The sequence below is a fragment of the Nelusetta ayraudi genome, unplaced genomic scaffold (assembly GCF_046127955.1).
Source record: "Nelusetta ayraudi isolate G7.1 ecotype Tasmania unplaced genomic scaffold, CSIRO-AGI_Nayr_v1 ptg000020l, whole genome shotgun sequence".
Taxonomy (NCBI): Eukaryota; Metazoa; Chordata; class Actinopteri; order Tetraodontiformes; family Monacanthidae; genus Nelusetta; species Nelusetta ayraudi.
Genome location: NW_027466070.1, coordinates 1,859,094 through 1,883,101, shown reverse-complemented (window position 1 = coordinate 1,883,101; position 24,008 = coordinate 1,859,094). Strand labels below are relative to the sequence as shown.

General features: G+C 45.2%; 2 protein-coding genes and 1 pseudogene across 3 annotated transcripts; 1 reads left to right on the top strand and 2 right to left on the bottom strand.

Annotated features, from left to right (window-relative positions):
• Nucleotides 1–1,180: 1,180 nt before the first annotated feature.
• LOC142888882 (UDP-glucuronosyltransferase 2C1 pseudogene) lies at nucleotides 1,181–4,040 on the bottom strand (annotated as a pseudogene).
• Nucleotides 4,041–8,926: 4,886 nt separating this feature from the next.
• LOC142888881 (ubiquitin-conjugating enzyme E2 Q2-like) lies at nucleotides 8,927–16,558 on the top strand. Of its 2 annotated transcripts, none has more exons than XM_076027359.1 (13): nucleotides 8,927–9,352; nucleotides 11,080–11,184; nucleotides 11,308–11,430; nucleotides 11,516–11,572; nucleotides 11,662–11,811; nucleotides 11,953–12,037; nucleotides 12,165–12,225; nucleotides 12,317–12,407; nucleotides 12,511–12,569; nucleotides 13,641–13,689; nucleotides 13,793–13,888; nucleotides 14,331–14,397; nucleotides 14,527–16,558. In XM_076027359.1, exons 1-13 carry the CDS (start codon nucleotides 9,194–9,196, stop codon nucleotides 14,556–14,558), a joined length of 1,134 nt encoding a protein of 377 aa, XP_075883474.1. In that variant the 5' UTR covers nucleotides 8,927–9,193; the 3' UTR covers nucleotides 14,559–16,558. The 2 variants fall into 2 exon arrangements, with proteins under 2 accessions (XP_075883474.1, XP_075883473.1); XM_076027358.1 differs by having other exon boundaries at nucleotides 8,930–9,352; nucleotides 11,659–11,811.
• Nucleotides 16,559–17,255: 697 nt separating this feature from the next.
• On the bottom strand, nucleotides 17,256–23,914 carry scamp5a (secretory carrier membrane protein 5a). The gene is made up of 8 exons (XM_076027357.1): nucleotides 23,730–23,914; nucleotides 22,736–22,823; nucleotides 22,494–22,613; nucleotides 21,508–21,664; nucleotides 21,299–21,400; nucleotides 20,107–20,224; nucleotides 17,606–19,597; nucleotides 17,256–17,575 (listed from the first exon to the last, which is right to left on the bottom strand). Exons 2-7 carry the CDS (start codon nucleotides 22,740–22,742, stop codon nucleotides 19,409–19,411), a joined length of 693 nt encoding a protein of 230 aa, XP_075883472.1. The 5' UTR covers nucleotides 22,743–22,823; nucleotides 23,730–23,914; the 3' UTR covers nucleotides 17,256–17,575; nucleotides 17,606–19,408.
• Nucleotides 23,915–24,008: the final 94 nt, after the last annotated feature.

Here is a 24,008-nt window from a genome sequence, read left to right as displayed (position 1 = left end):
ACAACAACAACAACAGCAACACTAATATCCAAGAAATTGTACTATAATTAGCAGCGAATGCACTTCATTTCACGCCTCAATACCTTTATCATTTCCAGATCTTTAATGTAGCTTCATTTGAGACTCCTGTTGTCCAGCTTTTAGGATTGATTATTAAAAATTCAATGAATTCCGATAAAACAGCACAGTTCTGCTGTTTTACTAGACCTTCTCCATATTTGCAAGGAGACCAAAACAAGGGGATCACTGAGGGCAGAGCCAGCACCTGACCAGTTATTGTCACTCCTTTGTGACCAGCCGTGTGCACACAGGAGTAGCAGTAAACTGTCATTTCTTCTATTGCTTCTACTTCTTTTTCTAATTTGATCAGTTTAATGTCCCAAATATTTTTTATTTATTTGAATTTTCTGTATTTTCACTCACACCTTATTTATTCTATTTATTTTACAGACCAGGCGTCATAATTCCTGTTTCTATCAGCGCAAAACTCGACTGAACACTTCAACGCTTCAAACATGACAAACGATTGGTTGCTTGGTGGTTGTAAGACTAACTACATTTTTTGCATCCAATCCACATAAAATATTTGACCCCTGAATCTTTTTACATTCTCCAAAAGCCTGCATTCAACATAGGGTCCTGGTGAAACCTTAAGAGAACAGTGCAGCTTTCTGCCGCAGGTCGGACTGCAGATTGTCCGTGGTCACTCGGCTTTAAAATGTGCCATCGGTCAAGCATGTTTTAAGGCCAACTAAGCCCTGACCTCAGCAGGACCTGAAGCTTTAAGTAGACCTTTAATCCTATTTCTCTTTAAACTAATATAGGTTAATGGTGGTCACATGACTACATCACAGTGAGAAACCTTGTCCTTAAAGGCCTAATCCTTAATGCATAAGAGTAAATTGGCATAAAACAGGATGTAAAACACATGCATACGTATGACGTCACCGTTAATTTATATTTACAATACGAGTGGCCCTGCAGACTGCTGATCTGCTTCAGGAGTTTGATGATTTGTGATTTAGCAACAAGATGGTGTCAAACCATGGATTTACAGCAGAAACGCACTTCAGAAGTCAAGCATGGAGCCGGAAATCTGTTCACTGCTCTTGCAATAGTGCAAGCAGGGAGAATTGGAGAACACACAGTACAATAAAGCACAGAAATCTTACAGTTGGACTTGAATTTGGAAAAGTAGTGTTTTTAATGCCATGACAAAGATTCTTAACTTCCCAAACATTTTACACTTGACATCATTCCGGTTTTACCTTTTTTCTTCCGACAACACACCTCCACAGTAACCTCACGAGTGAAAAACAGGTGAACACGAGAAGAAGAGCGACGCTCAGCAAAGCAACAATGACGTCGATGGAGTTGTAGACAAACCAGGACATTTTGTGAGAGTGCGACTGCAGGTGACGGGCGCCTTTGTGTCTGATGACATACTCTATCCAGAACACGGCCTGGTCCAACGGCTTCATGGGCTGATCTCGGTGCAGCCTTGAGAGCGTCTGCATTCTTTCCCTGTAGGAGGGCTGGTAAACGGCTGCCCTCAGGGCCTCCGCAAAGATGTGCCTGTCGAGTGTGGCGATATCCACGATCACAGCGCCCCCTTTGGATTTGATTCTGGACAGGTTTTCGGGTTGGTCGAAGAACAGGGGGAGTCCAACCACGGGAACGCCGTGGTAAATTGCTTCCTGGACCCCATTTGTGCCTCCATGAGTGACAAATGCTTTTGTTCTGGGATGGCCCAAGAGGTCATTTTGTGGTAGCCACTTCACCAATAAGGTGTTGTTGCCAAGGTTGTCGGGCCTTTGTCCCAAATATCTCCACACAACCTTTTGGGGCATTTGAGCAAAAGCTGCGGCAATCTCCTCCGTGACATCTTGAGGGAGCTCTCCGACTAAAGTTCCCAAAGTCATCATGATGACACCATGGTCTCCAGAACTCTGGACAAACTCCTCCAGGTCTGCCGGAAGTGGCTTTGGGGGCTTGCACTGAAAACCACCCATGTAAACGATATTCGGCATGGTGGGTCGAGGGTATTCAAAGACAAAATCGTTCCTCATCAGCCAGATGTCGGCGTCCAAGAAAAACGTTGAGTAATCTTCATCAGGGCCAAAGTACTTTGCAATCACTGGCCTGTACTGTGTCGTTATGAAGGAGAATTGTGTGCGCATGCCAATTATGTATCTCACAACATTCGCCACTCTTTGAACAAAGGTCATCCTATCACTGAACTCCGTGGCAGTAAAAGGAACGTATGACAGAGGCGAGGGCGCAATGACCAAATGAGCTTCGCCTTGAACAGTCCACCTGACGTTGTAAACCAGGGGAAGTCGGAGCCAGCGAGCCAGGAAGGCCCCTCCACCAACGCCAGGATCAGTCAGAACCACATCGAACTTTGCTTCATGCAAAGACTGCATGAGCTTCTCGTCCCCCAACATCTGGTCGACCATTTCACTCATTCCTTTGTGGAACTGAGTGAACTGGTAAATGACTAACTGGTTCAAATTCATGCGGGACCAGAAGCGAGACCAGGCGGATTGGTGTCTGCCCTGCAGTATGATGTCCAACTGTTGAGACAAAAAGGTTTCAAAGTTCTTGGCAAACCCATTGGAGCTGGGGACAGTGACGGCAGAGTAGACTGGGGACTGCTCACTGATGTACCAGCTATCAGAAGCCCGTATCACAGTGACCTCGTGGCCTTTGGCATGCAGTTCCTCAATGAGAACTTTCATGTTTACCCAGTGGCTTCCATCCAATGGGAACACCAGTATTTTCCCTCCAGACACTCTGGGTGGTTGTATAAACAGGAGAGCAAAGGTGACCAGAAATGAACAAAGGGTAGTCATGGCAAAGTTCCCCAGGGATGCTATGGAACAAACAAAAGTAGGTCAATGAGAGAGTTTTTTTTTTCTTTTCTTGTTAACATCATACCATAGTAAGAAGTACCAGAAGGAAAACAAACACAAGAGCCAAGAACAATTGTGGGATACTTTTGTTCAGATTTTTTTTACTACAGCACCAAAGAGAAAATAACTTTTTCACACCATTATTTTAATAAAATTAAAATACTACTACTACAACTACTACAACTACTACTACAACTACTACGCATAATAATAATAACAATAACAATAACAATAATAATAATAATAATAATAATAATAATAATAATAATAATAATAATTGATTACATTCACACACAAAAATTCACAAATTGAGTTCGAAGTAATATTAACATGTAAACATGCAAACCTGTCAAAACAGGTTTGCATGTTTCGATCCAACTTCATACTGATCGAAACAGTAATAAGAGCCTTAAACCCTGTTTGCAGGCCAAACACTTTAACAATAGCTTTAACAACCTGACTGAGAGTTTCAAACCCCCTGGTTCCACTCAGTGTTGTTTACTACATAAACACATAACATCTACATGGACGTAACACTTACCCTGGCAGTCCGCCGCGTGACTTCAACTGCAGGCAAAGTTTGCTTGGGCGAGTCTTGGAATGAGCTCAAGTCCCACCTCCAACATCATCATCCACCAGTACACACAGTGAAAATTATTCAACTCTTGTGGAGGGGGTGTGTGTACAGCAGTGAACACACCCCTGCTGTACTACGGCCAAGTGCAAGTCAAGTCGGAGGGCGAAAGACGTTCATCAATGGTGCCATCTAGTGTCAGCTCTGTGTATTTCATGATTGTTTTTGTACAGCAGAGGTAGGCAGCATGAGGAGTTGTTGTTAAACTTTTCAAAAACTTGTGTTGACTTCTTGATAATCTCACGTAATCGAGTCTTAACTTGTTTTGTTTTTTTCATTATTTGTTTTTGCATACACCACCTAAAATGAATTGATGGAAAAATGTTATCTGTTTCATTTTTTGTGGTGTTTTTACTTTTTCTTGCAAGATATTAAGCAGGATCCAAACCGCTGTTTCACTGCCATTCCATTCATTCTCTTTTTTTAATTTCTTCTTTTGACATTGCAATCTCTCTCGCAGTTACCTGCTTCTCTTTCCTATTCTGTTTCTTTTTTAACATGGGGAGTGCTCTCTTATATTAATTCTCCTTACGCCATGATGTTGATTGATGCTCAATCAATCAATCAACTTTTATTTGTACATCGCTAAATCGCATCCAAAGACGTCTCAAAGCGCTTTGGACAAACAGAGAAAAAAAACAAAGCAAGCAAAGTGCGACAGTGGCCAGGAGAAACTACTCTGTGGGAAGAGGCCAGAGTGATTTGCAGGGTGAACAGCAAAGCTCTCACAATATAGATGTAGATGTAAAAGAATAAATAATTCAAACATGTACATAAATAGATGTTGTTGTGTCACATACATCAAACCCTTCTAAAATTTAAATAGGCTTAAATGTTAAGTGGTGTGGTGGTATAGCTGCTGTCCATGTGGACGTCACAGCAGAGATCACAGGAGTGGATCAAAGCCAGAAACCACACACGGGCTGGGATCAAAGTTACCTGAAAGCTCAAGTACACCTCTGGGCGTGTCCAAATTGGGAACTCCTATGTCTCGGCTGAGAGGTGCACAACATGTACCTCCTGCACACACCTGGGCATGTCTCGGAGAAATGCCTACAATGTTTGGGTTTATTTAAAGGAGGGTGGGGGAAGGTGGGAGAGGTGTTCCTTCACCCTGGAGGAGCAGAATGTGAAGGCTCGACTGTTACCACGCAAGTTTCTGGTTGGGTGTGAGGTCTCCAAGGAGGGGATGGACCCTGATATACAGCGAGCTCTGTTACCTCCACCGGACCCGCCTGTTGTGAGGCGACCCCAACCACTCGCTACTACAGCTATAATTAGAGAGCAACAGGACTCGGCAAAGGACTCGGCAAAGGACCCAGAGGAAAGCAGCCTCCCGGAAACTGCAGAGAACTTCAGTTTTTTGAGACGTTGTGCCGAAGGTCTAGGAGTTGGCACGACCTTTGGCTTTAACAATGTGGATGAGGCTGAAACACTCGGAGCTCCCACTGAACCTACGGAGCAAGAGGACTCGACAGATGACCCGGGAGAAAGCAGCCTTCAGGAGGCTCCAGCGAGGAGCAGCCTTTTCAGAAGGTGCGCTCAAGGTCTGAGAGTCGGCGTGACCTTGACCTCCAGTGCTGTGAGAGCGCGCACGGCTCCAACACCAACAACAATTCCAGCTGCAGCAGTGGCAGAGCAAACTGACTCAACGGACGCTGCAGGACGAAGCAACTCCAAGCTGAATCCAGCGGCAGACACCCTGTGGAGTCAGTGTGCTAAAGTTCTGACAGTTGGCACGCCTTTTGGTTTGACCGCTGTGTGTCTCCTGGCCTCGGTGCTCGCACTGGCTTACGTATTGAGCAAAGTGCACAGTCTGGCCACCTATGCCCTCCACACGCTCTGTTACTATGAGAGGGACCAGATGGACAAAGGAATGGACAAGTTGGACAGAATGGGCAGAATGTGACAGAAATGAGATTGCGTATCATGGACGGAAACACGGCTAAGGAAATATCAGTGGTGATAGAAGCAAACCAAAGGTGAGCAGTTGAAAACCAATTAGACGTACAACACAACAACAACTAGGTAAAGAGCACAACACAACAAGAGTTGGACACACGATGATGACTGATCTGTACAGTGCATGACTGACGGGGTCCTTCCACAACCCTGTGTGCATACGGTGTATTTTTTTTCCCCCCGCAGTTGCTCAATGGGCTGGCACTGGCACAGAGAAGCTACAGGAGACCAACTGACCAGAGCGGTGAAAGGGCCAGCTGTGTCCCTCTCGGCCTTCCCCCGCTGGTGGGTGGGGAAAGGATGTTTGCTTCATTTACCTTCATCGTGGACTGACTTCAGCAATCAGCCTCTGTGACTCCAGCAAAAGTTCTTTCTCTGTCAAGGTGCTACATTTCTTGTGCATGAGGCTCCTGCAAAAGGACATTGGTGTCTTGTTGCTGAATGTACGAAGCACTTTCAAAGTCAAACCTAGACTATTTCTTCCAAAAGTGGGAGTGATTGTCAGTCTACCTCATAAGCTCAAATTCAATTGTGTACATTTGTTTGCCAGTTATGTTTTTTTTTCTTTTTTCTTTTTCACATTCAAGCTGCTGTAATGACTTGAGTTCTTTTTCTGAGCAATTAATAAAATCTAATCTGTCATCACATCTCATTCTCTGAGTTAAACTACAAGCACACAGTTGCAGACAAAGTGCCATTATTTTAAAGTTAAAAGGCCACCAAACACATACTTGCATCTACTGGAATATACTGTAAACAATATAAATATACACACACACACACACACACACACACGCGCACACACGCACACACACAAACACACACACACACACACCAGAAAAAGTAAGGACATTTGTGTTTGGTAGATTGCTTCTTGGAAATAAAAAATGTGACAACTCTTCTCTGCTGAGTCAAACAGCTTGTGATGACAATCCTTGTTCTTCCAGTGAGGGAGATGCCACCCCACACCATCACACTGCCTCCACCAAGAGATGTTACTCTGTCGGTGCAGCAATCAGCACGACGTTCTCCACGTCTTCTCCACGCTTTCCACCTACTGACCACTGTAGCGCAACCCATTTTCACAGGCGCTGCCAATCAGGCAGCTGAGTGGCAGCGACAGAATAGCAACAGCAGAATGAGCTGTTTGTGTGACACCATTTAAAAGAGTGATAAACAGGCTTTCCAACTATACAAGACATACTTCCAAGAAGCATTGTTACAACAAAGAAATAATCTACGAAGTACGCCAATCCAGAAAATCCTTTCAGTTTCTTAAACAATGTATGCAATTATCCAATCCAGGCATGTTTTACAACAGCATGTGTGCAAAAATGATCAAACTCTTTTTATTGTTTCATCTCGCCCTCTGCCCTACTAGCAGCACCCTCAAACAACCTACACCTGTTTCACAGCAGTTTCTTCTCCAATGTGGTTTACCCATACTTAATATGCAAACTGTGGTCACCTCTCAAGTCTCCTTTTGCATGGTACTTCAGGCCACACGATGTGGGCGTGGCCTTGCTGCTTTACCCTATCCTGACATTGCTATGAAGATGAAAGACACAGATTCAAGGCAGAGGTCATCTGTCAGATCAAAGTCACTGGAGAGCTAAGAAATTCCCTTGAATTAGCTGCTGGAACGCATTTTGAAAAAGATTAGATTCTTTTTTGAGAGTGGCAAAACATTGACTTTTCCAATTCCAAGCATGTCGCAGGATTGGATTTATGCAAGTGAGGGAGACGGAGACTGGGAGTTGTGTTTAAAACCGGAGGAGAAAAACGTCGCTGCTAAGCACGAGTCCGACGTGGACACTGAGGAGGTGGAGGATGACGTGTCGATGTCTCCCACTCCGGAGATGTCCTCAATCACCACTCAGCTCAAGAAGAACAATAGTGAGGTCAAAGAGCTGAGAGCAAAGGTGTGTTACCTCGAGGATCAGATAGAAGAACTCAAGAGAGACTTCAGCATCAAACTGGCCCATCAGAGAAACGCAAGTTCGTCTGATGCCCCAGAGCAACGGGACTCACCCAAGGCCCTGGCCCATGGAAGTCTTGGTCAAAACGGTCAAAGTGAAAAGCCAAGAAGCGCTTGGAGATGCTGGCCCAGAGGTCTTCTGGGAGCAATCATTGGCTTTACCACCGTTGGTGTATTTACCTCAGTGGTTATGTTGATTTCTACAGTGCATCTACTGACTAAGTGTTGCAGTTCTTTAACGTTTCCACTGCATGGCTGATGAATTGATTTTTGTGGAACCCTAGCGCAGCGTCACATCCATCTTCCTGCATAGCTATGGAAACACTTGCAATGATCAACGCTGGGACCATTCTGGTGTCCTTCAAGTGCAATGGATTCCCCCTCACATAAAATGAAATGAGAGAGTTGATGCTTTGGCTTTTAAACATCGTCAAGAAGACAAAAAATATGCTGCATGTGCACGAGGAAAAGAAATCAGCCCGGTGTGTGTGGACAGTGACACTTGTTCCTTGCAGCCCCTCTTAACAGTGATCCAAAAATAAGCACAACAAAAGACAAAAAAACAAATAATACCTATTAATTGATAGTTCAAGCTCTGCCCCTGGCTGGTGGATATAACAAGAAAACGGAAAAACACAATTAAAAAAATGTTGAAAATCATACTTTTGTGAATTTAGTATGGTATTCATTTGCTGGATGATTTGTAATCACTGGGTCAAGTGAAATGAAAGCCAATGGGGGGGGGATTATCAATCAATCAAAATCAATACAGGCTAAAACAGAATGGGAAGTTACAGTAGGAAGAAGACACTCCTTTGCCCAGTGTGGACACTTGGTCATATGATACGTATGTGTTGACCAAACAACAATTTTAAGTTAAAATAAAAATCTACAACGGAAATGACACAACTAACACGCTTAAAGGACAACCTTTAAGAGCGTCAGTCCAAAACACTTCACGCAGAGCACTTTGCTATGCACCATTAATGTTGGTTCTGTTCGCAATTTCTATTTAGCTCAGTCACTGGGCTACATTAAAAGGCAACCAATGGTTAAAACATTTTGTGTGTGTGTGTGTGTGTGTGTGTGTGTGTGTGTGTGTGTGTGTTATTCGCACTGGTCACACTGAAGTGGAAAGCAGTGAAAATCATTGTTTTCTCTCTCTTCTCCTCCATCCACTTTCTCTGACTGTTTCTCCTGCTCTTCAGGGTTACTGGGGGGTTATGGGATGAGGGTTAACAGGAGGTTGAGGAGAATTAGTGAAGTTACTTCTCGATGCTCTTTTGAGAAGTATGCCAATCGACTGACTCACCTGGAACCCAATTCACAGTTTATTATAAGCAGTCGTTGCACAGCATCACTGCTCACATCCTCGTTTTTGCGTGTCAGTTTCTGCAAAAGGGAATCCTCACCTTGAATATTATCAACTACCCGCAATGCACTGACTGGCCGCACAATGCAGACGCACTCGATGCTTTGAAGACGGTTGGAATCGAATCAAAGCTGCAGAGTGTCCCGGTCAGAACGGTTCTGCCGGCGGAGCGACTCGACACGCCACGGAGAGACCTCCTCCTGCAGGCTGCAGCCCATTGTTGATGTTCTCACGCTAACATACGAGATCCGGAGACCTGAGTCGAGTGCGCGGTCACATCCCGCCCCGACTTCCCCTCTGCCAGCGGCCTGGTGGTTTGAGATGAGCAGAAGATGTCGGTGTCGGGGCTGAAGGCCGAACTGAAGTTTTTGGAGTCAATCTTCGACCCAAACCACGAGCGGTTCAGAATAATCGACTGGAAGCCCGACGAGCTGAGTTGCCAGTTTAACGTGACGGGGGAGAAGCTGCTGATCATCCACTGCAACATCACGGTGAGCCCGCGGCCAGCCAGCCAGCCAGCCTGCCTGTCCGCCCGCCCGCCCGCCGCTGCCTGCGCACTAGCTAGCGCAGCAGCCACCGACTATTAACTGAAAGCGGTCGGCGGACTGTTCCGTGTTGACAACATGAATGCGAATTTCGTTTTCGGTGTCTTTTCTAGCCGTGTCCTGCGTCTAAACACGCAAAGCCCGAGTGACCCGGTCGATCCGGGAAACGACTTCCCCGTAGTTTCTAATTCCACTTTGTAAAAGTGTGCGAGGGGCGAAAAAAAAAAAATGTCGATCGGTTACGACGCCGTGATAGCTCATGCTAGCCTGTGAACAGGGGTTAACGGCGCAGCTAGCTTGTCTCGTTAGCCAAAATAACTGCGTTACTAATGAAAGTGCAGCGAACGGTAACTTCCTACTTAATCCCCCAAATGCCTGGCTAAAGCCTTTTACCATAAAAACATCGTAGAATTAGGGCGGCTTTTGGAACGTCAGTGCTGTGTTTTTGCGTTTCGTGTGAATGTTTAAGAATCTTTATCGCTAAATGACGCCAGAGGCGGCGGCGGGTTGAGTTGTTTTGACCCTTTTCGCAAATTTTTTTTCTCTCTCTCTCTCTCTCCAGCAAATAGACCGATCCGATCCGTTACATACATTTAAAACGGCAACCTAAACGCCTCTTTAATCAAGCCGTCTGGTTATAAGAGGGAGTAACGCAGCTACGTATCGCAGGACTGCACTTCGCCGAGTCGTGTGTTGTTTTCTCCGCCGCCTTCGAACATCGCCAGGTGGGCCTGGCGTTTGTGCGCAGTTGATCGCCAGCCAATTCCTGTTATGAAATACATCAGTAATTTTGTTTATACTTCATGAATATTTGCTGCTTGGTCGTCAGAAAATTGCGCGTGACTCGCCATCGATGCCAAATCTTTTCACGGTTTGTGCGGTCGGGTGGCTGTGGTGGCAGGCAAACAGTGACTAAACATCACAACACCCACACGTTCAATACAAACACACAGTCAGATTTTCCACCTATTCACTTGCCGTGGGGCCTCAGTGAGCACTTAAGTGGACAGGCCGTGTTTTTTGTTTTGTTTTTTTTTTTTATCAGTTATTTAAGCTGTATTTATTTATTTTATTTTATATTAAATATGTTAATCCAGAATCCAACTCAACCCTGACTGATTAAACTTTGGGCTTTGAGAGCTGCTGGTTCCCAACACATGTTCAGGATGAATTTCCAGTGAAGAGATTTGTGAATACAGCAAAGACTCGGCAATTGGGATATTGGCCGGTATTCCCGAATAATTATTTGTGTATTTGTAAAGTAATTCATCGTATATAATCAACAAATAAGAATGCATACTTTTTTTCCCTCCTCATTTTTGTGATTTCAACCAATCAAACACCCTGTTGATATTTTTCTCTTCAACAAGCGAGTCATTCGTGTGGTGACATGTTAACATTGTAATATACCTGTTTGTATATACACCTGGTTTAAATCAAGATGTCAAGATTTGCTGCTTCTCCCTGCAATGAGCCATTAATGAAGCTACCTAGCCTTTTTGTGTGTGGTTCATTGAGGTCAACAGCCACTGTCGCCGGGTAAAATCACTTTTGTTATGAAACTATTTGCATTTTCTCTACTGTCTTTAAAATTGGACTATGACAGACCAGATTTCTGTTCCGAATGTCATGTTGCAAAGTGGCCGCTTTCTAAAGTGTGTCGCGTGTTGCAGGAATCCTACCCCTCAACGCCGCCAATATGGTTTGTGGATTCTGATGATCCCAGTCTGGCCGAGGTGCTGGAGCGACTGGAGGATGTGAGGAAGGGCAGCACATTGGTGAGTAGGAGTGGTCATTCAGCATCACCTTGGACGGGTCCCCTACCCCGGAGCCCAGGTGTTCACGGGCAGGCAGATTGTCTTTCTCAGGTAACCTTTCTGTCCCTCTGCTCGGTCCCACAGCTTCTCCAGCAGCTCAAGCGCCTCATCTGTGATTTATGTCGACTCTACAACCTGCCTCAGCATCCGGATGTGGAAATGCTCGATCAGCCGCTCCCCGCCGGGCCGATTACTCAAGAGCGAAAGGTACTGATGGAGGAAAAAAAAAATGTCATTGTGTGAGTTCACGACGCAGTGTTTCGCGTACTCAAAAGAGTCCTCCGCATTTCAGCACGTGCACTCGGATGAGGTGACGTCTGAGGAGTCCGAGGAGGAAGAGATGGGGGAGGTAACTACTCATGACACCGGAGTGGAATATTTGCTGCTTAATGGTCCGATCCCATTACATCCTGTTTGCTATTGATATCCTGGCAGCAGGACATCGACCTGGACCAAGACCTGGACCATTATGACATGAAAGAGGAGGAGCCAGTGGACGGAAAGAAGTCTGAAGACGATGGGATAGAAATGGAAAATCTGGCCATCTTGGAGAAGATTCGTAAAAACCAGAGACAGGATCACTTAAACGTGAGTGCCAACAACCACAACACAATGGAACATTTTGTTTTGTTTATTCTGCAAACAAGACATGAGCACATCAGGATTTTGAGGCTTCATCTTCTCACCTCGGTCGGTCTCATCGCTTCCTCTGTGTAATTTGTGTCGCAGGGTGCAGTGTCCGGTTCCGTGCAAGCCTCGGACCGCCTAATGAAGGAACTCAGGGAGATCTACAGATCACAGAGTTACAAGACGGGTGAGTACAGTGCAGTGAACTCCATCCTGGTTGTGTTTTTTTTTTTTTTTTTTCAGCAGCAGCTGACTGAAATTAAGCCCCCTCCCTGTCTCTCTCTCTCCCTGTCTCTCTCTCTCTGTGCTCTCAGGTATTTATTCAGTCGAACTAGTCGGCGACAGCCTTTACGAATGGCACGTCAAGTTAAGGACGTAAGTTCTCAAATCGGTCCGCAGCTTTGTGCCATATGTGTATGTGTTCAGTCGTGGATTATTGTTGAGCGTTTGCTGTGTCTTGTTGCAGGGTAGACCCAGACAGTCCATTACATAGCGACTTGCAGGTCTTAAAAGAGAAGGAAGGGGTGGACTACATTCTGCTCAATTTCTCCTATAAAGTAAGAGTTGTTTTTGGGGTTTTTTATTATTACAGATTGATTCATTTTGTCTTGTATAGAGGGGAAATGTTTGACTAAATTATTTTGTTTTATGAATGTGCAGGATAATTTTCCCTTTGACCCACCTTTTGTACGGGTCGTCGCCCCTGTCCTTTCCGGCGGGTGAGTTACGCGCTGATCCTCCACCACTGCTGAATTCTCTCCTCTGATGTTGCTCACAGGTGTTGGGGGTGGAATTAGGAACTTGTCAGCAGAGACACAGTCCTTTAGTTCACGGAGTGGAAAACTTATTTAAAGGGCCCCTGTTAGGTTCCCACTTAAGTCTAGAGTGGTGGGAGGTAACAAAATAATAAATTACCGGACGGAGGGGAGGGAATTAAGCAACAAAGGTCTGCGAATGGGCAATGAGAAAAACAAAAGATTACTCAAAGGTAATCAAACAGCTGGTCAGCTAGACAACAATCAGGAAGCAGCTCCTCTCCTGCGAAGCACAGCACACTGACACACAAGTCTACAGCTGCAATCGGGCAGAGAGCGAGCGAGAGCAGGAGCGGGCGAGAGAGACGTCCTCTTCCTGCAGCCTTTTATGCAGCGCCAGCTCAATCGCACATTCGCCACACCTGTGCAGGTAAATTGATGGAAGCTGCAGAGAGAGAGAGAAAGAGAGAGAGAGAGATAGAAGGACAAGGCCATGTCCCACACACACACACACACACACACACACACACCCAATACGGCTCCAGCCATATCAGCCCCTGTTATGACCTTTCCTGTGGTCATCTTGTATCAGCTGTAGGATTAGGAAGTTACCAGCAGATCCCTTTAAAGGGTCACTTTGGTTCCAATGAGTCGTTTGCTTTGGACTGGCTGTAAAGACTCGTATGACTCTGGAGAGCAAATAAAAGCCGTATCGTAAAGCATGGTGTTTGATCTGACAGTGTGTTTGAGCAGCCTCGCTGGCAACGCATCGACTCATAAAGGGTCGGGCCGCTCATAATCGAAATTGCACCTATGGCCGCTGTTGTTTTGGGTGTTCTGAGTGGAAGTGTTTGCTTCAGTGGCACTTCACGGCGATGTGGCCTGAACGTCTCGGCCCATCAGAAAGTGATGGCTAAGATGACTCAAGCGAAGACAATGTAAAATTAATTTTAGCCCCATGAACTCTAAAAGAGCCAAGCGATGGACCTGCTTGGTAGTCACTCATCTCATCCCTGGTTGCTGTTTTTTCTGCAGCTATGTGCTCGGCGGAGGGGCCTTGTGCATGGAACTCCTCACTAAACAGGTACGTCAGTGTGACTGTGTTCCCATCCAAGTGACGTCGCCTGCACTCACTTTGTCCACAGGTTAAATAATGAAGATGTTTTTGTTTTGTTTTTTCTTTACAGGGCTGGAGCAGTGCCTATTCCATAGAGTCTGTCATTATGCAGATAAATGCAACTCTGGTGAAAGGAAAAGCCAGAGTGCAGTTTGGAGCCAATAAGGTAACTGGTGGCACTGGTCAGACGGTCAGATTGCACCCTGTACTTGCACCATTGAAACACTGGATGGAATTCAGCTTGTCAAGTTGAAAACTGGATACAAGTCAAGACATTGATCAGAAACACAACAAATCACAAGATCAACAATATTATATCACCAATATCACTGAACTGAAAACTCGGTGAAACAGCCTGTCCTCCTGCTAGTTGTAGACAGACAGACAGACAGACAGACAGACAGATGTACTTAATTTATCTCAAATTGGGAAACACTGCAAATAGATTTCTAAATGTATTTCTTTAATTGATGAATTAATCTTTCAGGTTTCCTTTTAAAAATGCACCAGAGCAACATGGATTGTTGTTTTTTTTCCCTGTTTTTTATGTATTTATTCTTTGTGTGACTACTGCCGTTTCCTGAGCCGTTTCCTTTGTTTTTCTCCAGAACCAGTACAATCTTGCTAGAGCACAACAGTCGTACAAATCCCTCGTGCAGATTCACGAAAAGAACGGTGAGTTGCACGCGAGTGTCGGTTGACGTGTCCCGCTGCGTCCTGCGGGCGCCGCGTTGTCGTGATTCCCGCCGACCAGAGAGTGACCAGTAGGGGGGGCGGGCGGCGTCTCTCCCTGTTTCCCCACAGGCTGGTACACACCACCCAAGGAGGACGGATAAGGAGGGGCCATCACTATGCACTGTGAACACACCTTTGGGTCAAAGTATCTTGTTTTCCACCGGATTGTTTCCCGCCCGCTCCGACCGAAGTGGAGCCGCGTCATCTTAACTCATGGAAACCATTTTTCCCTCTGGCTCATCACCTGACAAGTATTCCTCCGCCCTGCTCCAGGAAGGACTATATTCTGGCGTCGCGCCGCTCGAGCATCACTGCTCGCTCTCTCTCTCTCTCTCTCGCTCTCTCCCCCTCCCCCCCCCCCTCTCTCCCTCTCTCTCCCACGTTATGCTCATTTGTATTAAAGGAAAGGAAAAAACGAAACAAAACTCTCCTCCTCCCCCCCCCCGCCCACACCCCTGGGAATGAGCGCAGAAAAACACCTTTTGTTTTAGCTGCTTTAAGCAAAAATGGACTCTTCAAACTCTTAACATTGGAATTTTAAAAGATTGATGCTGAGGCTTTTAAAGCTTTTCCGCACTTGTTATTACTGACCCCCTCATTTTTTTTCCTCTCTTAAAGTATAAGTGGTACATAAAATTCAAATATTGTGTTAGACTTTTCCCCCCCTTTCGGCTGCTTTGGTTATTTTCAGTGTCCTTTCGATAAACAAGCCAATTTCTTCCTCCTCGGACAGCTCACGTGTAAACTCCTCCCCCTGAAAGCTCGTTGGTGGAATGTTTGAGGGGCCGGTGAGCGACGGACACCATCGTGCACATCCTGGAGAGGATGCGTCAGGAGAGACAGTTGTGCTAAGACGTGATTTTCCTGGCTAAAACTTTTAAGGGGTTTGTTTTTGCCTTATTTCTTTTGACACCCCGGCTTGATTGAGAGGCGAGAGTCGTCTCCACGGCTGACGGTGGGGTTCCTTGATGTGGTTGGGTTGGATTGGAGTCTAAAGGAATGACGAGTGCTTGGATGTAATTTTTTTTTTTTTGTTGTTGTTGTTTTGGAAACTGTTGTAACTCTGCCCGCTAGTGTGGGAAAGCCAGCGTGTCACATGCCCTGGTCGGTGGTCGGTGGTCTGTTCCCCGGTCCACTTGTTTGTTCCATGATGTCACGCCATCATTATCACTTCCCTTCGCCAGGGTCACCCTGTTCCGCGTGGCTCCCGTCTCGTCTTTACTTGGGATGGTTTGTCAGAGGGTACGAGACAGCCGAGCTGCACTAATGCTAACTTTGACCATGCAATATTCTCCAGTACATTCTCAGTACCAGCGGCGGCGGCGGCGGCGCTGCACCTGTTAAGGCTTCCCTTTGCAGCTCCTTCGTTAACACTGTCTGCAGAGGGACGTTCGAACGGCAACTCAGGTAACAAACAAATTAAAGGAGAGTTCCTGTGAGCGCGCTGCGGCGATTAATCATGAAAAAACAAACAAACACACAACAAGCTTAATTGAGAATGCGAAGGGACACGTTCTCCTCTTTAGTCTGAGCGATGGAAGATGGACTCTCACATTCTAGAAGACATGTTAACGGCATTCGCATGACAACCGTCGCATCTAATTTGCTTCTCGAGTTCCACTTTGTTCCCTTTTTTTTTTTTTTTTTTTTTTTAATCTCCAAATATTCCTCATCGAGATTTAAGATTGTTGTTCAACTAGACCCTCGTTCCTGGGAGTGTTGAGAGACACAACAAGGAAAAGCCAAACTAAGCTTGAGAAGTCAGGAGGAGTTGATCGCTGGTGTAGCGGTGGAGGAAACATCCAGTCAGTCTCGAACTGCTTTCAGAAAAGGACACCGAGGTTTGATCTTTTCAATTTTTTTTTTTCATGCTGTGGTGAATAGATTTGCACGCTTCTCTTAACTGGACCGAGTGTCGACAGTCGTTCATTTATCTCATCCTGTCACTTCATCCTTCTGGCACCAACGTGCAGATCGTCTGGTACAGTCAGCTCACTGTGGTTTCTCTTTTTGTTTTCATTTTGCATTTGAAGAAAGTTTTGACCATGTACAGTAATTTGTAAACTTGCATCAAGTTTATGAATAAAGAATTTTAAGACTAGCGCGGCCTCACTGTTCTGTTCCCGTGTGGAAGACTTGAAATTGTCTTTGTGGTTATCATCATGAGCGGAGATGACACCCTGGCGGTACGACTGCCATTTTATAAGGTCTCACTATTTTCCTCCCTGACTTAAGCAGAGCATCCTCACATAATTAACCTTTAACCCTAAACTATCTCAAGGAAACCCCATTTGGCCCCGTTTACAACCTGCTAGACTGCTAAAACTGAAGTATTGTCAGACGTCTGTGAAAGTGGACACCAAGAATGTAGTCAGGAGCCAACACCTGGGTGAAGAAGAGGCATTGGCGCCCGTTGTGACATCACAAAGAGCTGATTGTTTTGGCACTCTCTAAATAGTGGAGAAAGCATTCGGAATAACGGAGGGACTTTCATGTTCCTGGAGAGTTAAGTTAATGGGATTAGGACGGTTAACATTGTTAGTTCAATTTTCCTAATATAGAACCTTTAAAATCCAGATAGATCAACGTCTTCACCGTTTGGAGCCTTTTAATAAGCTTATAATCCCTTTAATACAGTCCTGAAAATTGACACCAAAGGCCTAACATGACAAGATAGATTTTACATTCTTGATCATTTGGCAGAAGAATGCAGGAAAATTGGTTCAGTACAATGACTGACTTACAATCCACTAGTACGTGTGTAGAACCTGAGGCCAGACTAATCACAGGAAACGAGTTGCAACAGGAACTGTTTAATATTGGGGTAAAACCAAATAATACAAAAGTAATACACACCCCACCCCCACCCCGGAGAAAATGCAATTCCCATTCCCTTCACTCCAGAAGTCACACGGCCTCCGAGAGCCTTCCACGCACTGTTCCTTCACATTTGCCAAGTTTCATCCCAAGTAATTATATAGATCTACTTATGATATAGTACATGATATTACATGTCAAACAGCGTACAGCACATATGGGGAGGTGGGAGAGTAGCGTAGGTACAGCAGGAGTTGTGTTGGAGTGCAGTGAACTTCGCGCCGCCGTACCGGCTACACAACTATACATACTTACACACACACAGACACACGCACACACACACACACACACACACACACACACGTTCCATGATCATGTCAACCAGCCAAACATCAATAACGGCAGCTTGTTTCTTCTGGGTTCTTGTGCGTATTTTACACTCTGAATTTAAGGACCAGCAAAACAAGAGACGCACATGTGAGTGAGCGGTTCACTCTCTAGGCGGCTAACTCACGATGTGCACCTGCTGGTGAAAAATGCAATGCCTGCGCGCGTGGTGTCCAACACGACGATGACGACGACGACGACGACGACGGGCCCGTTTTGATTCGTCCGTTTGCTCAACAACACCGCAAGTTGTTTCATTTCTACATTTGAATATTCCTAGTATTTAATATGCTTTATGTCAGTATTGCTGCGCTGCTTTACCACTTCACCAGGTGGTGTCACCAGGTTGTGGCCCCCCCAGTGTAAAAACGAAACATTGAAAGAATGACACAAAAGGAAAATGTGCCTAAAACCCATCCGCACGCCATCCAAAGTACACAAAAATTCAAAAACGGAAGAGGAAAAAAAACAAAAAAAAATCCGACAAACTGCCTACTGAGCACCACACCATCACAATCAGACAAGACGACACAGGTTCAGAAGTAACGAGCATTCACATATGTATTTTCACATTGGTTTCAAGTCTAATACTGTGGTACGTGATCCTGACGCCGGGCAGGACGATGCTCACCCAACTCCAAAAAAACCAAACAAAAACCCAGGGACTAATATTCCCTCATGGCCCCGCTTGAGTTTTTAATTGTACGATCTATTTTTCTTTTTGTACAAATGTCGATATTAACACACCTACTCATAGACTGACACCAACAGCCACGTGACTGACACAGCGAGAGGCCTGGAAATCCAGAAACAAGTAGTCATTTACACAGAGGAAGAGAGGGTAGGGGGTGGGGGTGGGGGGAGCTACGACCACCGACAACAATGACTAGCGATGAGTTTGTTTTTCCTTTTTACAGCTTAAAACCTGCCTCACACTGATCTGGAATGTTATTTTTCTGATTTTTAAATAGCGATCTTAAATACTCTTGTGTGCTTCACTTGCATCGTGTCTTAACGTTTGACTTCACCACTGAGTAGGCCGGTGCAAATATAAAGTTGAAAAAAAAGAAAAGAAATCCCAGCGAGACAAAAAAAAAAAAAAAAAAAAAAACGCAGGAAAAACTCAAAGAGCAGCTGAAGCACAATTCCTGAGAATGTTGAAAGAAATGTTGCATTAATGTGCAGGGTTGACCATAAAAACGCATGAAGGACGCAAATTACTCAGCATATGTTGGCGAACGACACCGGCTGTATTTGAGATGTATTGTTTCCCCTCACTATTGCCCGACTTTGTCTCACTGTAAACCCTTTAACTGCTGTTTTCACTCTGAAATGTAGGTTCCGTTTGAAATGAAGAGCAAAAAAAGTTTTGTAAAAATAGAAAAAGACGACCTAGAAGCATACAATACCTTTTTATGTGGCGTTAACCTCACTGAGGAAAACTGTATCCCTCATTAACCGTTTTAAAAGTGACGCATTAAATGACCTGAACCAGGACATTAAAAACTCATACATTTAAAGGCAAAAACTGGCCAAATCCTGCTTCAATTAACAAATGATGTTACGGGTGGTGGCAATAGTTTAAAAAAAAGAAGACATTACTATCCTACGACCCCCCCCACCCCCCCCAACCCAAAAAAAACATGACTGATGACCTTGTTCAGTGTGATAAAAGAAGGGCACCTAATTCTGAGTGTTGTTCTACTGGATTCCTTTTTTCGAAACCTCTCCCACGCGGCCGTCTGTCCTACATGGGGTCGTCGTAGTTGTAGGTGGGGGCCGCCGAGTACTGGTTCTGCTGCATGGCTCCCTGGGCGGCGCCCATGGCTGCCTGCTGGGCTGCCTGCTGCACATGGGGGTTCTTCCAGGCGCCGGTGGCCCACTCCTCCTGGGCCTTCCCCAGGCTGCCGCCGCTGCCGCGGTAGAAGTTGTGCACCTGGGAAGAAGGTAGAGGTGTCATTTTTTGAGGCATTTGTCCATTTCTTTATTCTTTTATGAACACTGACGATGACTGATGATCTGATGAGAGTCAATTTGCAGTTGTTCTGGTTGTTTTTTAATGTGAGACGGCCTGGATTCAAGAAAGAATACTTGTACTAATATTTTTTTCCACACTGACATTTTTTGTTTTCACACAGTTCCACATCTTGCTGACACTGATTAGGGATGTGGCGACACACTGCACCTCTTTCACTTCCTGAATACATCCTGATTGGCTGAGACGATGGAATAAATGCACTGAGCCACTCTGCACGGCGAAAGCAAAGACATTTGTATTGGCAACGCACTTTAAATCTTCGGTTTAAGTGACTCTCTAGTGAGTCTAATCCCACTGGGCAACAACGCAATTAGGCTGATTGTGTTCCAGCGCTGCTCGAATGCGGAAGTTGCTCTTCCACCGTCTCGGTTTCAGTTAGGGCGAGAGTCGGAGGTGGCGTATTTCACCTTGGAGAGGGCGATGAAGGAGAGCACGGCCACAGCCGTGAACATGACGGTGGGGATCAGCATGACCACGGCCGATCCCACGTTGGTGCTGAAGAAGGTGATGGTGGCCAGCCAGCCGCTGGTGGTGGGACGACAGCAGAATTAGCAGGGCAGCGGCCAGCGAGAGCCGCTTGGCCAGGCACATTTTGAAACGGAGAAATGTTTCCGACCACAGCGTTGTCTCTTGTCGACTGACAGTACATCGGTAAAGTAGTTTGTCCGATACTAAAGTAGTATCGGACAAACTGACTCACGTGATGTTTAACATCTGCTGACTTTGTGCAACAATGCAACAACCACATCCACAATTCAGGCGTTTATCTAAAACAGTTTTAACATTTTCACACAAATTAATTATTTCTTTGATTGCCAAACTAGTTATATATGTATACATATACATACTGTATATATATATACATATATATACAGTATGTATATATAGATATGTAGATATATCTACTTTATGTATACAGATATTATATATATATATATAAATGTATATATGTGTATATATACATACACACACACACACATATATATATATATATATATATATATATATATATATATATATATATATATATATATATACATATATATATATATATATATATATATATACATATATATATATATATACATATATATACATATATATACATATACATATGTATATATATATATATATATTGTATATGTATTTCCTAGAGTATAACAAACACAAATGTAAATGTTTTGTTAAGATTTAGAGCAGGGTAAAAAATGTTCAATTCATTTACGAATAATCGCGAGTTAACTCCGGAGGCTATGCCATTAATCGCGATTAAAAAATTTAATCGACTGACAGCCCTAATATTAGATTGGATATGCATATATATATGTATATATATATATATATATATATATACATATATATTTGAATTTCTGAGTGAATTTCTGATCTGAAACATCAACATACAGAATAATTCCTGGTTTCACCTCGCTACACTGAAGGAATCTGGCAGATGTCCCACTTCTGACTCGACCTCAAGCGCAAACATCACGAGCGTATATATATATATATATATATATATATATATATATATATATATATATATATATATATACATATATATATATATATATATATATATATTCACAAGTGCATTCTTACCACACTCCCCAGCCAGGAATGCCGACTGTCTGGATGATGCTGATCACCACCTGCGCCATGAAGACGAAGAAGAAAGCCATGAAGTTGAAGGAGCTGTCGGTCCTGCACGGAGGAAACGACAAGAGTCAGGAGTGAGAGATGCCAATCAGCGAAGGAGGAGGAGGAGGAGGAGGCAAAAGGTCTCGTCAGAGAAGGGTTAGCCCGCTCACTTGAAGGCCTTGTAGATGGGCCTGAACCAGCACACGTAGGAGCAAGGAGTGAAGAGGATGAGCCACAGGAAGGCCATGCCGAAGTTGGTGGCGCCGCCACCGCCACACATCCACGCCAGGCAGCCAATCAGGTTAACGGCCAGAGTGGCCGTGTTCACTGACGGTGTCGCAGAGGAGAAAAACACGGATGAGCGAAACATGACACACATACACACACACACACACACACACACCGATAAAAACATCCTCCAGGCTGCGTTACTCATCGGGATGAATCACACACACCAATCTCAGAAAGTACTCCGCACATTTCCACTTCTGTCTCTAAGCTACTTTAGTTTTAAGAACAAAGACTAAAGCAAAAGAAATATTGAGGACACACACACACACACACACTATAGCAGATATAGCAGTATCACATATTTAGGATCATTAAATCTACTTGTACAGTACTACAGCAGACTTACATTCCAGTGTTCAATTGGTAAAACCTAAGCAGTGATGAGAAAACATGAGGAATGTACACGGTGAGGATCAGTACTGTTAGCTCGAATAGTTGTGGGATAAAAACAGAGGAAGGAAATCAGTGGCAGTGGTACATTTCAAAAACCTAAACTAAAAAAAAAAAATGAATTCATTCGATGATTGTCATTTTCATCACACATCTCCCGAAATGAGTCTGATTTTGAGGATTTGTAAAGATGCGTGTGTCTTTGTGAGTCTAATTATTAGCTTAGGGCTAAGTGTGTCTGAGGAGAATATTATAGAGCCGACATGTACAAAGCTAGACAACATCATCAAAGTGTCTCTGTTCCAGACCCTGGAACTGGTCAGTCTGGCGAAGCAGCTATGGGAGAGTCTCGGGTGGCTCTCATAATATTTTGGGTTGAAACAAAGTGACGCAGCGCACGCAGCCAGGTCGAGGCACCGGACAGAGCACGAGGAGCCGGCTAACACGGCAGACTTTTACGCGCAGGTCCACTCACAGATCCAGAGGTAGTAGAGCCTCTTGCACATAGTGCGGCGCTGGTCGGGGATCTCGTTGAAGTCCTGGTAGAAACAGGGCTTCAGAGGGATGAACCGGGGCAGGGGCGGGAAGTTGTTCTCTGTGGGACAAAGGAACAAAACGCTCGGCCTGGTCAGGATGCATCTTGTTAGCGGAGGAGGAGGACACAGCGAAGTGAACCCGGACGACGGGCTGCAGTGGATGACAGGGACACGGGCTCACCTGCCATGACGACGACGACGACTCAGTTTTTCTTCCACGAGCAAACGGGTACACACACTCCCAGCGCCTCGGCTGCTATGAAATCAGACTGCGAGAGGGAGAACACAAGAGTATTGATGAAGTCACGCTCTCGACAGGCCACGGTCCATTCACAGGCCTAATCTGTGAGAGCACCCACACACACACACACATTGCACTGCAATAACCCATTTTTAAATCATGATTCCCAGCCCCTACAGTGTCCAGTCTCATTAATACCCTGGTAGAAGCCTCCTTGGAATGAAAAGAGACAACGAATGCGTGTTGACATGATTTCACAGCTGGTGTGGCTCATGCGCGGTGGGGAAAGTGTGGCCTTGTCGTCATCCCTGCACTGTATTGATAACCTGCGGGGGCTACATGGGAGCCACAAAAGCGCACACATACGAGACAAGATGAATCCAACGCTGCCGTAGCAAATAATTCCATTACTTGATGGAAGAAGAAGAAGAAGAAGAAGAAGAAAAAAAAAAAACAGCCACAAATGTCCAACATTTCGCGTCATTTGACAGTTTAGGAAGCACATTTCAATCACAGCGCACACGATGGTGGCTGTTTAGCTTAGCGGTGAAGGGCATCATCTTCCAGCCAGAGAATAGAGCACCCTTCACCAGGGGCAAGCAGTCGGATTGGGGTAATGTATTTATTCTTGCAGTCTGGCCCCGAACAATAGCCTGGATGTGTGTTTGTATCGGTGGGCAGCCGTGATGCTGCAGTAGGACACGGTGTATCGTGACGTCCGGCGATGGGGAAGCGTCCTTCAGGGCTGTGCGACACGGAGCATCGCCGCCTCCTCCGGACGCATCCAAGCAAAGCCGCACGATTTGAGGGAATGTCCATGATTCGCAGCGGGAAAATGTGTGTGCCTGTTTCTATTGTATTTGTCTCCCGCTATCCTCCCCACCCCAAGGGTGGAGTGTAATGGGTGAAAATGCAGAGATTAATATCGCCTCACCTCTTGCTTCTCTTGCGTCGAGAATGCTGCTAGAATCCGTCAGATCGCGTCAATTGCATCCTATAATAGTTCAGCTGGAAATTGAACGCACCGCAGGAGAACCGCCAGGCCAGCCGCTGTTCCCGCAGAAATATGCAGCCCGTCCCTCAAAAATGATGGTGATGGGAGTAAAGAGGGGGGGGGGAAAGGCGGTCACATGACGTAGGAGCTTTTCTTTACGCACGTAACCCCCCCCCCCCCCCCCCCCCCCGACACACACACACACACACACACACACAC